The sequence below is a fragment of the Alosa sapidissima genome, chromosome 8 (genome assembly GCF_018492685.1).
Source record: "Alosa sapidissima isolate fAloSap1 chromosome 8, fAloSap1.pri, whole genome shotgun sequence".
Classification (NCBI taxonomy): domain Eukaryota; kingdom Metazoa; phylum Chordata; class Actinopteri; order Clupeiformes; family Clupeidae; genus Alosa; species Alosa sapidissima.
The window spans coordinates 2950736-2965687 of record NC_055964.1 but is presented as its reverse complement, the minus strand read 5'-3'; the positions used below and the strand labels follow the sequence as shown (position 1 = coordinate 2965687).

General features: G+C 37.0%; 1 protein-coding gene and 1 long non-coding RNA gene across 4 annotated transcripts in view; both read right to left on the bottom strand.

Moving 5' to 3' along the window:
• Positions 1–9241: 9241 nt before the first annotated feature.
• On the bottom strand, positions 9242–10380 carry LOC121715606. Its single transcript, XR_006033652.1, has 2 exons — positions 10327–10380; positions 9242–9316 (listed from the first exon to the last, which is right to left on the bottom strand). It is a non-coding gene; the product is annotated as an uncharacterized LOC121715606 (long non-coding RNA).
• A 919-nt stretch (positions 10381–11299) lies between these two features.
• Positions 11300–14952, bottom strand: part of dbnlb (drebrin-like b) — a 53993-nt gene continuing 50340 nt past the window's right edge. For all 3 annotated transcript variants that reach the window (XM_042101420.1, XM_042101419.1, XM_042101421.1), the window contains one exon: positions 11300–13536. In XM_042101420.1, the coding sequence (XP_041957354.1) occupies positions 13400–13536 (137 nt within the window). In that variant the 3' untranslated portion in view covers positions 11300–13399. The remainder of the gene's footprint in view (positions 13537–14952) is intronic.

The window sequence follows — 14952 nt, the reverse complement described above, 5'->3', positions numbered from 1 at the left end:
TGAAAATGCAAAAATATGATGTAAAATATCATACAGAGTAAAAACAAACTATATTGGTTGCTAGGTAGATGAGGTTTAATATAGTTGGAATGACTGAACAGTTAAATAAGTGGATAGTTTAAATGGTTAAATTATTTAGGTAGATAGTTGACGATAACTGACACTTGGAATGGCTCTAATGTTTGCTAGCAGTTATGCTAACTATATTAACAAAGATAATAATGCTAACCAAGTTACTATGCTAACTAGCATGCTAACAATGTTAAAATGCTAAGTATGCTAACCATGTGACTTAGCTAACTTAGTTAATCATTTTTAGCAGTTATGCTAACTATGCTAACTAACATGCTAACAATGTTAACCATGTTACTTAGCTGACTTAGCTCATCATTTTAAGCAGTTTTGCTAAAAATGCTAACTAACATGCTAACATGTTAGCATGCTAACCATGTGACTTAGCTAACTTAGCTAATCATTTTTAGCAGTTTTGCTAAAAATGCTAACTAGCATGCTAACATGCTAGCATGCTAACTATGCTAACCATGTGACTTAGCTAACTTAGCTAATCATTTTAAGCAGTTTTGTTAAAAATGCTAACTAGCATGCTAACATGCTAGCATGCTAACTATGCTAACCATGTTACTTAGCTAACTTAGCTAACTAGCTACAGTGGGTAGGAGTCATAGTTGATGACAAGTAACAGTTACAATGGCTGAACAGTTAAAAAGTTCAGTAGTTTAAAGGGTTGAATTGTTTAACAGTGAAATATTGTAGTGAGGACTTTTATTTTGAAACAGTTTTTGGCAGAGGAAGCAGTTGAACAGGATGTGTAGTCTTAATAGGGCCAGTTTGTATGCTTAAAGCCTGAGACTGGCAGTTGGTCCAGGTGGCCCGAACACCTGCCATAGGATTCTAATTGCTTAACGGCCGTATTGTGATGTCATAATCATAATGTTAAGTCAATGGGGAAATTTTGATAGTTTTTAATTAATAGTTTAAAAAGTATAAAAGTTACAAAGTTGAAAAATACATAGCACCCATGTCCTAAGTAAGACCTACGTAACATAGTTTGAATGAAGTTTCTACGTTAAACGGTTGAAGCTGCATTAAATGCGTTAGAAGAAGAAGAAGAACTAGAAAAGCATTTCCTGAAGGAAATACAGTGCATGAAAATGCAAAAAATATGATGTCAAATATCATACAGAGTAAAAACAAACTATATTGGTTGCTAGGTAGATGAGGTTTAATATAGTTGGCATGACTGAACAGTTAAATAGGTGGATAGTTTATATAGGTAAATGATTTACTTGGTAGATAAGGTTTAATATAGTTGGAATGATTGAACGGTTAAATAAGTGGATACTTTAAATGGTTAAATTATTTAGGTAGATAGTTGACGATAACTGACACTTGGAATGGCTCTAATGTTTGCTAGCAGTTATGCTAACTATGTTACCAAAGATAATAATGTTAACCAAGTTACTATGCTAACTAGCATGCTAACAATGTTAAAATGCTAAGTATGCTAACCATATGACTTAGCTCATCATTTTAAGCAGTTTTGCTAAAAATGCTAACTAGCATGCTAACTATGCTAACCATGTGACTTAGCTAACTTAGCTAATCATTTTTAGCAGTTTTGCTAAAATGCTAACTAGCATGCTAACTATGCTAACCATGTGACTTAGCTAACTTAGCTAACTAGCTACAGTGGGTAGGAGTCATAGTTGATGACAAGTAACAGTTACAATGGCTGAACAGTTAAAAAGTTCAGTAGTTTAAAGGGTTAAATTGTTTAACAGTGAAATATTGTAGTGAGGACTTTTATTTTGAAACAGTTTTTGGCAGAGGAAGCAGTTGAACAGGATGTGTAGTCTTAATAGGGCCAGTTTGTATGCTTAAAGCCTGAGACTGGCAGTTGGTCCAGGTGGCCCGAACACCTGCCATAGGATTCTAATTGCTTAACGGCTCTATTGTGATGTCATCAGCCCATGTTAAGTCTATGGGGAAATTTTGACTAGTTTTTAATTAATAGTTTAAAAAGTATAAAAGTTACAAAGCTGAAAAATACATAGCACCCATGTCCTAAGTAAGACCTACGTAACATAGTTTGAATGAAGTTTCTACGTTAAACGGTTGAAGCTGCATTAAACGCGTTAGAAGAAGAAGAATAAGAAGAAGCCTAGGAAGAACAGTACAGTGCATTTTCATGCACTGTAATAAGAAGAAGCCTAGGAAGAACAGTACAGTGCATTTTCATGCACTGTAATAAGAAGCCTAGGAAGAACAGTACAGTGCATTTTCATGCACTGTAACTAGAAAAGCATTTCCTGAAGGAAATACAGTGCATGAAAATGCAAAAAATATGATGTCAAATATCATACAGAGTAAAAACAAACTATATTGGTTGCTAGGTAGATGAGGTTTAATATAGTTGGAATGACTGAACAGTTAAATAAGTGGATAGTTTATATAGTTAAATGATTTGCTTGGTAGATAAGGTTTAATATAGTTGGAATGATTGAACGGTTAAATAAGTGGATAGTTTAAATGGTTAAATTATTTAGGTAGATAGTTGACGATAACTGACACTTGGAATGGCTCTAATGTTTGCTAGCAGTTATGCTAACTATGTTAACAAAGATAATAATGTTAACCAAGTTACTATGCTAACTAGCATGCTAACAATGTTAAAATGCTAAGTATGCTAACCATGTGAATTAGCTAACTTAGCATAACTATTAAAAATAATTAGCTAACTATGCTAACTAGCATGCTAATATGCTAACTATGCTAACCATGTTACTTAGCTAACTTAGTTAATCATTTTTAGCAGTTATGCTAACTAATAATGTTAACATGCTAACTATGCTAACCATGTTACTTAGCTAACTTTAGCTAATCATTTTTAGCAGTTTTGCTAAAAATGTTAACTAGCATGCTAACATGCTAGCATGCTAACTATGCTAACCATGTGACTTAGCTAACTTAGCTAATCATTTTTAGCAGTTTTGCTAAAAATGCTAACTAGCATGCTAACATGCTAGCATGCTAACTATGCTAACCATGTGACTTAGCTAACTTAGCTAACTAGCTACAGTGGGTAGGAGTCATAGTTGATGACAAGTAACAGTTACAATGGCTGAACAGTTAAAAAGTTCAGTAGTTTAAAGGGTTAAATTGTTTAACAGTGAAATATTATAGTGAGGACTTTTATTTTGAAACAGTTTTTTGGTAGAGGAAGCAGTTGAACAGGATGTGTAGTCTTAATAGGGCCAGTTTGTATGCTTAAAGCCTGAGACTGGCAGTTGGTCCAGGTGGCCTGAACACCTGCCATAGGATTCTAATTGCTGTGATGTCATAAAGGGCAATGTTAAGTCAATAGGGAAATTTTGATCGTTTTTAATTAATAGTTTAAAAAGTATAAAAGTTACAAAGTTGAAAAATACAAAGCCCACATGTCCTAATTAAGACCTACGCGTCAATGTTTGAATGAAGTTTCTACGTTAAACGGTTGAAGCTGCATTAAATGCGTTAGAAGAAGAAGAATAAGAAGAACTAGAAAAGCATTTCCTGAAGGAAATACAGTGCATGAAAATGCAAAAAATATGATGTAAAATATCATACAGAGTAAAAACAAACTATATTGGTTGCTAAGTAGATGAGGTTTAATATAGTTGGAATGACTGAACAGTTAAATAGGTGGATAGTTTAAATGGTTAAATTATTTAGGTAGATAGTTGACGATAACTGACAGTTGGAATGGCTCTAATGTTTGCTAGCAGTTATGCTAACTATGTTAACAAAGATAATAATGTTAACAAAGTTACTATGCTAACTAGCATGGTAGCATGCTAACCATGTTACTTAGCTAACTTAGCTAATCATTTTTAGCAGTTTTGCTAAAATGCTAACTAGCATGCTAACATGCTAGCGCTAGCATGCTAACTATGCTAACCACGTTACTTAGTTAACTTAGCTAATCGTTTTTAGCAGTTTTGCTAAAAAGGCTAATTAGCATGCTAACATGCTAGCATGCTAACTATGTTAACCACGTTACTTAGCTGACTTAGCTAATCGTTTTAGCAGTTTTGCTAAAAATGCTAACTAACATGCTAACATGCTAACTATGCTAACTATGCTAACCACGTTACTTAGCTGACTTAGCTAATCGTTTTTAGCAGTTTTGCTACAAATGCTAACTAACATGCTAACATGCTAACTATGCTAACCACGTTACTTAGCTAACTTAGCTAATCGTTTTCAGCAGTTTTGCTAAAAATGCTAACTAGCATGCTAACATGCTAACTATGCTAACCATTTGACTTAGCTAACTTAGCTAATCATTTTAAGCAGTTTTGCTAAAAATGCTAACTAGCATGTTAACATGCTAGCATGCTAACTATGCTAACCTTGTGACTTAGCTAACTTAGCTAATCATTTTTAGCAGTTTTGTTAAAAATGCTAACTAGCATGCTAACATGCTAGCATGCTAAAAATGCTAACCATGCTACTTAGCTAACTAGCTACAGTGGGTAGGAGTCATAGTTGATGACAAGTAACAGTTACAATGGCTGAACAGTTAAAAAGTTCAGTAGTTTAAAGGGTTAAATTGTTTAACAGTGAAATATTGTAGTGAGGACTTTTATTTTGAAACAGTTTTTGGCAGAGGAAGCAGTTGAACAGGATGTGTAGTCTTAATAGGGCCAGTTTGTATGCTTAAAGCCTGAGACTGGCAGTTGGTCCAGGTGGCCCGAACACCTGCCATAGGATTCTAATTGCTTAACGGCCGTATTGTGATGTCATAATCATAATGTTAAGTCAATGGGGAAATTTTGATAGTTTTTAATTAATAGTTTAAAAAGTATAAAAGTTACAAAGCTGAAAAATACATAGCACCCATGTCCTAAGTAAGACCTACGTAACATAGTTTGAATGAAGTTTCTACGTTAAACGGTTGAAGCTGCATTAAGTGCGTTAGAAGAAGAAGAAGAATAAGAATAAGAAGAAGCCTAGGAAGAACAGTACAGTGCATTTTCATGCACTGTAAAAAGCCTTGGAAGAACAGTACAGTGCATTTTCATGCACTGTAAAAAGCCTTGGAATAACAGTACAGTGCATTTTCATGCACTGTAAAAAGCCTTGGAAGAACAGTACAGTGCATTTTCATGCACTGTAATAAAATGCCTTGGAAGAACAGTACAGTGCATTTTCATGCACTGTAATAAAAACAAACTATATTGGTTGCTAGGTAGATGAGGTTTAATATAGTTGGAATGACTGGTTAAACGGTTAAATAGGTGGATAATTTAAATGGTTAAATTATGTAGGTAGATAAATGACGATAACTGACAGTTGGAATGGCTCTAATGTTTGCTAGCAGTTATGCTAACTATGTTATCAAAGATAATAATGTTAACCAAGTTACTTAACTTAGCTAATGTTTTTATTTTTAGTAGTTATGCTAACATGCTAACTATGCTAACCATGTGACTTAGCTAACCTAGCTAATCATTTTCATGCACTATAATAAAAAGCCTAGGAAGAACAGTACAGTACATTTTCATGCACTGTAATAAGAAGCCTAGGAAGAACAGTACAGTGCATTTTCATAGTTTAAAGGGTTAAATTGTTTAACAGTGAAATATTGTAGTGAGGACTTTTATTTTGAAACAGTTTTTGGCAGAGGAAGCAGTTGAACAGGATGTGTAGTCTTAATAGGGCCAGTTTGTATGCTTAAAGCCTGAGACTGCAGGTGGCCTGAACACCTGCCATAGGATTCTAATTGCTTAACGGCCGTATTGTGATGTCATAATCATAATGTTAAGTCAATGGGGAAATTTTGATTAGTTTTTAATTAATAGTTTAAAAAGTATAAAAGTTACAAAGATGAAACGTACATAGCACTCATGTCCTAAGTAAGACCTACGTAACATAGTTTGAATGAAGTTTCTACGTTAAACGAAGTTTGAATGAAGTTTCTACGTTTTCATGCACTGTAATAAGAAGAAGCATAATAAGAAGAAATCGGATAACAATAGAGTGCATTTTCATGCACTCTAATGACTCCATTCACTTCATTGCAAAATCGCGGTTGGTCTGTTTACACATTAAAACCATACAAACAATTTACATTTCGACTCCACATCGTTGTAACACCATACCAAGGGTCTTAAGAAGTGAGTCAATTTGGCTGATTACATTTTTAACGCATTTCCACGCATTTTTAATGCTTGTCAGCTCAAAAAAAAGCAGTGGCTATTGCTAACGCATTCATTTTCAATGCTTAGCATGTTAGCTAACATTAAAGGAGAATTCCGGTGTGATTTTGACCTAAAGTGTTTTGAAACATGACGCCGAGTGTGAACCTATGTCTCATAGCCCATCTCGGCTTGTCCCCTGCACTCCGAAATCTGGCGCTAGTTAGCCGATGCTACCAACAAGGCGGCTAATGCTGGTGCCTCGGGCATCGGTCTAGCCATGCAAATAAATCACTGTTTTACACCATTTACGAGGCTCAACGTATCTCCACACTTCATTGGTATACTTCCCAGGGCCCTGACATTTAAAACGAGACATTGAGAACTTTGAAAAAGCACTGGTAGTTTACTTACAAGACGATTTATACAGACAGTGTCTTCACTTTTACTGAGGTAAACGTTTTAATATTTAAAGTGGACCCTTTCACAGCAATAGGGAGGGAAAGTAATCTCATCGCCATCTAGTGGTTGCGTTCCTAGAGTTTAGCGGAGTGGATGGGATTTTTTTTTAGAAAAAATATATCTCGGTGCACATTGGGATCTTAATTTAATGCCTTCCATATGTTAGGCACCGGGGTCACCTCTATTGCTTCAAGTGGTCATACCTTATTTTTACGATCAGTTGAATTGTTTTGAGTTTTTGTCGTAACACGGTGATAAGGAACTACAGCTGCATGTGACGTCACATGTTTGGGCGCTTAATCTCTAACTGATCAATACGGAATTTGCTTAACTGGCTCAACATATTTTTGTAATAACGGAACGTGATGTAAACCGCGTGGTGATAACCTTTATGTCAGGATAACTGGTGTTGTGCTTCTACTCACATGAAGAGCTAGCTGTAAGTGTTAAGTGTCAATGCTAACCAGGCTAATAAACAAACCATGCTACCGTGAGTAACGTTGAAGGGTAAAGTCACGTGACTTCTTTTGTAGTTCGTTTATGAAACAAATAGGAGCAATTTCGATTTTCTTAAATAAGGCAAAATAGGGTCTGACATTTTCACAGTTAGAATATTATTACTCTATAGACACTGAAAATATTTTTGGTGGATAACATCGCTGATTTGGCTTCACAATATTTTTTTTTAAATAGTTAACATTGGAGCTGCTCTTCGATAGGAACGCAACCACTTGGGGCGCTGGTTTTCACTTTCCCTCCCTATGTCTTTTCCACAACTGATAGCCGAAGAATCATATAATATACTGTCAAACTCGTAACATGAAAAATTATATTAAACATTCACAGACAACATATGTTCACATTCATGGCACAATTCAAACGGGACCAGAAAATAATTATTTTCTCACATTCACTTGCATTGACGATTTTTCAATCTAGAGGTCCACTGGGGGTTTAGCGGATGGGCGGGACTTACCAGCTCTATGAGTGAATGCAGAGGGGAGACCAAGAGACTTCCTGTGAAATTAACACAGTTCGTGGGTGCTACGGTAAGGATAAACTTGTTCCAAGTAGGCTATGCATTAGAAAGTGCAGCTTCTCAACGTAGCCATCCTGTAAGTTCACTGATGTGTTATGATAACATTAGCCTATGTTATGGATGTGTTATAACGTCTTGGCCTCCCATTTTAAATCCTCAATTTTGTCAAAGACAATTCAGAACAATCTACTTGAAGCTAAATTTCAACTACCATTTAAAAACGAAATAGACACTGATTGATTCAGAAAAAAATTCTAGGATTCTTCAGTGTATCAGGAGGCAAATGTCAAGTGGATTTTTACTTCTGGCTGTGACAGAAACAAACCGGTTGGTCAAACATATGCCAGAGCAGCAGTCATGGTATAATTTCTTAATGTATCCCAGAGGCAAGAATGTGTCTCAATAGGCTACTGAATTTGACATTGCTTATGGGGCATAATTAGTAGCTTAGAATAGGGCCTATTGGAAGGTTGTTGTTTCAAGATGTGGACATCAACAACTTGGCATTAATAGGCTACACTGCAAAAACTGCTTTTCTAATACAGTCTAACCAAGTGTTATTCATCTTATATCAAGATCAGAAAATATAGTTGGTATTGTTTTCAGTATATAGAGACTTACCTAGTCACTAATTAGTGCTAAAGTCGAGATGCTCTGTTTTGGGGGCATGGCCATAGATAGCCTAGTCTTGGCAAGCAATATGTCTAACAAAAATATGCAAACTTATAATAATAATAATAATACATAAACCTTGTTTACTGTCTTGTCCAGTCTTAGGCCTATTACACCCCATTTGTGGCCTGTACTTTGAGATGGTGGTAAACAGGTCTTGATTTCTCAACAAATTACTCTGAGCTCTCTGACTGATCAAACAACATAGCTTTTGTTTATGCCATTGCAGACAGTTCAATGTCATCATGTGTCTCATACATTCAACCTCACCAACTTTGGCAGGCGTGTTAGGCGCAATGTTCGTTTCCGGAAGGGGGTGTCATAATTTCATAACTGCTTCACTAGAAAAAAATACCACCAGCCGCCACTGATTTCAAGGTTTGACAGGCTAGAAGTTTGCAATTTAATACTGCATCTAATGTTTTATTTGTTTATATTACAATTATTACATCGGTGTTTGGGTGATTGGGCGGCTTGCCGACTAGTTCAATATTTCAGACACTTGCGTTCCTTCCTGTACGTTGGGTCCTTCAACAGAAAACAATAAACTCAGGCGAATTATCGAACAGCAAACAACATTCTGACCAATGAAATTCTGGAAGTGCAACGGCTAATAGATCAATCAGAATATATTTTATTTATTTTGTGACGTAATCATGCAGATCTGGTAACCCGTGCAGATCAGGTACCCACACAAGCTTAAACAATTAGAGCTGTGATGTCACAATCGGAATTAGAATCCTTGAACATTCCGCCATTCATTTCAATGGGGCCCAAAAACGGCAAAAAACGGGAATACCGCGAAAACGACAAGGGCCAGCGACACGAAAGTAACAAGCAAGTTACACCGGTTCGGGCCTGAATTTTAGGAGTTCGAACTGCGTCGATAGCTCAAACGGTCTAGGAGCAGTAGTTCGTCCAAAAAGTGGGTGAATAGGAATAACTAGATTTGCGGTTCCGAGGAACTGCAAGAGTGGGTTTGATCAGAGGCGTGGAACTCAGCCTCATCCAAGGATTCCAACGGTACCTCATTTATGAAAATCGGGCACACGGATCAAAAGTTATCTGCATTAACGCAACATCCAATAAGCTAAAACGCATAAATATTGTGGTTGCTATGCTGGTTGCTAGGGCAATCATGCTGGTTGCTATGGTGGTCACTAGGTCAGAAGGCCAGCGCCTCCTGAGAGGCCTGAAGGGTCAGTTCTGAGGTTGTTGGCTGCTGGAACCGAAAAATGGACTGCATTTTCTTAAAAGACAATGTGACTGAATGTGACTGAAGTGCGGGCAAAGTTTTCACAGAAATGTACGATTTTCCCCACCCTCATCAACCTTGTCATAAAACTTGTTTAAATGATCACACGACGCCTCCTTGCTGCTTTGTCGTCTACATCAGCCTTTCTCAAACTTCTTTGACCTGAGGCCCAGTCAAGGCATACTTTGGGGTCATAGGGCCCACCTACATGAACCCACCCCCTCCTCCCACCCCCCATCAAATTGTAATGATATCACAATTATTATTATTTTTATACTATATTGCTATACATGCACTTCAAAACAGTCAATGTTTAAAGTGCTAAGATTGTTCACAAAAGTTTGTGAAAGCATGCACATCATTGTTTTTGCATTGTTGCATGGTGCTTGCATGAGAAATACTTCTCAAAACAACAGCAATTATATGGGTGCCGTTGTTTTGGGATGTTTCCCTCATGCAAGCATCATACACTGATAGAGTATATATATGTTATTTAATTATGCTTTCAGCCATGCTGTGGGCTTGCTGGATCAAACCCACTAATAAATAAAGAAAACTTAAGAACAATAGTGGGCTTGCTGGATCAAACCCACTAATAAAGTAAACTTAAGAAGAACAATAGTGGTCTTGCTGGATCAAACCCACTAATAAATAAAGAAAACTTAAGAACAATAGTGGGCTTGCTGGATCAAACCCACTAATAAAGTAAACTTAAGAAGAACAATAGTGGTCTTGCTGGATCAAACCCACTAATAATAATAAGAAGAACACTTAAGAAGAACAATAGTGGTCTTGCTGGATCAAACCTACTATTAACCCCTTCATCATAATATTAATGAGGTGCTCACTAGTCAGAAAACTACAACCATTCGACTGGGCACAATTTCTCGATCATTTGTGATCTATACACGGCACATCTAAAAGAGTGATTTATGCATGTTTTTTTTGTGTGTATGTTCATTTTATTTGAATCACGTGTACAATCATTTGAGAAATGATTTAAGATCATGAGATGAAGGGTGGTTTCTACACAATTGTTTTTAAAAATGAAGCCCCTGATCTATTTAAATATAGATGAATTTACATGAAAATATAGATGAATTTACAAAAGTATAATGTTTTTTAAAAGACAAGAAAGTTGAGGTGCTGCTTATCGACTTGAATATGACTTTGGGTGTCAAATAACTCAAACTGGTGGTATTTATAGATTCCTTTATTTCTGAACCAAACAGACAATTCAGAAATTTTATTTTTAATCTTAGTCATCAGATTTTCAAGATCACAAAGCCCTGAACATATAAATATTAATTTTGAAATAGTTTTATAGTTTTTTTAATACACTGGAATCACAGATGATGTTAATATCTGTTTGTGATTCTTCTACATACTCTCTCAATGGCTGTAGATATCTGGACAGTAATTGAAATGCTGATACATGAATGCATAATGAAAGACTTCATAACGTTAAGGAAACAGAAGTCAAGTAGAACATTTCTTATAATGACATTACTAAAATAAAAGCATTTTATCCTTATGTATCCTGCCTGCAATACAGTGGGAAACAAATACTTCACCATGGTTTGGTAGTGGATTACATTTTCAAATCAAATACCACAGCAGCATCACTGCAACATGATTACTTGATGAACTCTTCCCCTTAAAAAAAAAATCTAGATCAATATGTTCAGAATGTTAGCCACACAATTTACAGGGAGCACAATAAAGAACAATAGCCATGTCTGTCAGATGTACAAAATAGGGATACTGCATAATACATGAGGAATGTAGCAAGTTACCTGATTAAGTTACTGATTTAAAATTGATTTGAACAATAATTAAACAGTCATTTCTTTGGAAAACAAACTAAGAAACAACAAAGAAAATACTTACAAAATAATAGTAATTTTAAGTCTTAATTGGGACTTGGCTAGTATTCAAATTATAAACAGTATACCACAGAAGTGAGTAAACCCCAGTGTAATATCACTTATATGTAAAATTATTAAAAGATGGTATTGCCTCTCAATAATTGCATTATTTTCAAGTTGACAAGTATAGTATTTCCTCTTATGAACAAACAAAAACAAGAAACAACAACTTTAGAAACTCAAGAGTGAATACACCTGTGATCGCTGACATGTAAATGTGATTTACTGTGCTATAAAGTGACCAACAGAAGTTAATGAATTTTGAACATATGGGCTGTATCTGTATGTGTCTATAATTCCATGAAATAATAACCATGGAATTGCCAGAAGAATTGAAAATCTAATTCAGAGCCTTCACAAAGATAGTAAAGGATACAGGAATTAGTGACCAGCTAAAAAAATCAGCACAATCACAGCAACACAATCACAGCAAAAAAGAAGAGGTATAGAATGTGCCATAGCACTACTAATAAGAGTCACAGTGGCTGTCATACTAAAATGACACCAAAGATTGTGCATTACACAGTATAACTCTGAAAACAGAAATCTGAGTATTTATGACCAATGAGAGTGCAAAGGATGCATTGTGCATACTGTCAATGCAGCATAAACCTGATGAATATTGGAAGCACATTTCTGTTCAGATGAGATCAAATTATATTCAAAGTTAAAATTGGGAATGTGTTATGGTGAACAGGTGTTCAAGTGTTGTCCTTTATAGATGGCACCATGAATGCCTGTAAATACACCACAATACTGACAAGATTACATCCATTTTACTCTTATACTTACATTTTTATTCAGTGGTTGTGTTGAAAAACAAGATTTTATTCAGTGGTTGTGTTGTATTTTCTTGTTAATGTGTAAAGTGTATTAGGACCATGCTTCATGGTGATATTGCACAATAATATACCAAATTGATTGACTGATTGATTGGTTGATTGTTTGGTCCAATCTCCAGAAGCTTGGAAAAAAAAAGTTTCTGAAGAAGAAAAAGTCACAACTATTACCTGGCCAAGTATGTCACCTGCCTTGAAGCCAATAGAACAGGATTGCAGTGTTTTAAAGGTACATTTAGAGGCAACACAACCACCTCAACAAAGTGCAGCTAAGTTAAATTGTTGCTGAAGACTGGTAGTACATCTCTCCAGAATGTTGTGTAACACTGTAATCCTTGTAAGGGATAATGTATAGAACGGCGGTCATTATCTGGAAATAGGTCCCGACAGGGCGAACCGGACCCCGACGCGCAGCGGAGCCCTTTCTCTCGGTCTCTCTCCATTCAGCCCTAGCAAAACGCTAGGAACCAAAGCAACGCCATAGCGACCAACACTTTGCATGCACAGGTATTTCCTTCAGGAACCACATCTCTAGTTTTACATAAGAGCACAGATCCTAATGTTAAACTTAAAAATAATGTAATTACGGTGATACAAACTTGAATTAAAAGTTAAAAGTTAAATTGACTGATATTTAGCAGACGCTTTTATCCAAAGCGACACAGACTCATAACGGCGGGAATCAAACCCAGGTTGACTGATTAATTACTTGACATGTGTGTGACAATACACGGGCGTGTACTCACTTCTGCTGCATACCTGATAAATGTGAACACTCAAAAAACAAACAAACAGAAAGCACACACACAACAATAACTGCACCAGCAGTGAGACATAAGATGGAAAATAATCTCACATTACATGACTGTCATGAAGTATACTCATAGTTGCAGTGCAGGTGCTTCCAATAAAAAAGGGGTCTTTCATTGCTGGTTCCTTTTGAGAGATTCTGTGACTTAGTCCTGTGGTCAATCGGTGTTCTGCCAATTGTCTGGATTACTGTATTAGATGAGCTCAACATAATTCGCTGGAAACATTCCAAAGTGGCCATCTGGACCAAATCCCCGCCACCAGCCTTCATCAATCATCTCAATGCCAGTGATGATTTCATCAGGGTCAAAGGAGATCTCTGTGTCATCAGCTAGGGCAAAAACAGTAAATGGTTAACACAACCTCAAGAGTTTTTCCTCTAATCAAAAGATATAACCTCATATATTGTATTTAGCCATAGTTAAGGCTTTGTCTTTAGGTCTTCGGTATTTCAGTCAGAAAGAATTTATTATCAAATGAATTAGGACACAACACTTATCTGTCTGTCTACATTTGATAGAAATAGCCTGGACGTAAAGTAGGAATGAAAACACTAGGGTATTGGAAGTGAATTAGGTCGGAAATGTGCATAATTTCAGCATGACACCATGTCCTAACCGGATGTGATGCGAGTGAACATTAGCGATATCCGCTTAATTCCGTTGTTTTCAAGCGACGCGAGCAGCATGATGCAACGCACAGGTTTGAGAGAACTTTTGTCGGACGCTCGGCTTCTATTTTCTTTCTGTCGCTTGCTTTGCTCTGTTATTTTGAATGAGAAATATGACTCAATAGAAGAGGAACTGGTTCCAAAGAGTTGGTGTGGACACACAAAAGGCCCTGTCCCCGAAGTTAAATCTGGTGCGGGGTATAGCCAGCTGGTCCTTGTTGGAGAAAAGGAGAGACCGCAGAGGGGTGTAGGGGTGGAGTAGGTCAGAAAGGTATTTAGGGGCCAGAGCATGGATATTGTAAGGGTATTGTAGGTGAGAAGCAGGATTTTGTAAATGATGAGGAACTTGACTGGTAACCAATGGAGCTACATGAGGGTGGGGGTGATGTGCTGCCAGGGCTTAGTGCTGGCTGAGTTCTGTACATATTGCAGAGTGGAGTTCTGTACATATTGCTGCCTGTCCAGGGCCTTGGAGGGAAGACCTGTGAGTATGGCATTGCAGTAGTCCAGACGGGAGGAGATGAAGCAGGTGATGAGTGTCTTTCAATTGATAGTCTGTTTTTTCAAGTGATAGAATGCAGATTTTGGTGTTTTTAATGTGGGATTGGAATGACAGGGTAGGGTCCAGGATGACGCCCAGGTTGCGGACTTCAGGGGATATGGCAATGGAACAGCCATCCACGTCCAGGAGAAGATCCCCAACCCTCCTGAGCAGTGGCTTAGGAGGCACCACCATGAGCTCAGTTTTATTGCTATTCAGTTTGAGAAGATTAGAGGTCATCCAGGTTTTAAGTTCTTGCAGACAGTTGACAAGTGGTCCAGGTGGAAGCGGAGTTGAGGGTTTGGTGCTGATGTACAGTTGGGTGTCAACAGCGTAGCAGTGGAAGCTGAGACCGTGGTGACGTATCATTTGACCCAGGGGGAGAATGTATATGGTGAAGAGGAGAGGGCCGAGTACAGATCCCTGGGGGACACCATGGTTAACTGAGGCAAGGATGGAGTTAATGTCCTTAAGGGTGACATACTGTTTGCGGTTGGATAGACATTGGGTACATGGGGCAGATGGTGGCAAGCAAC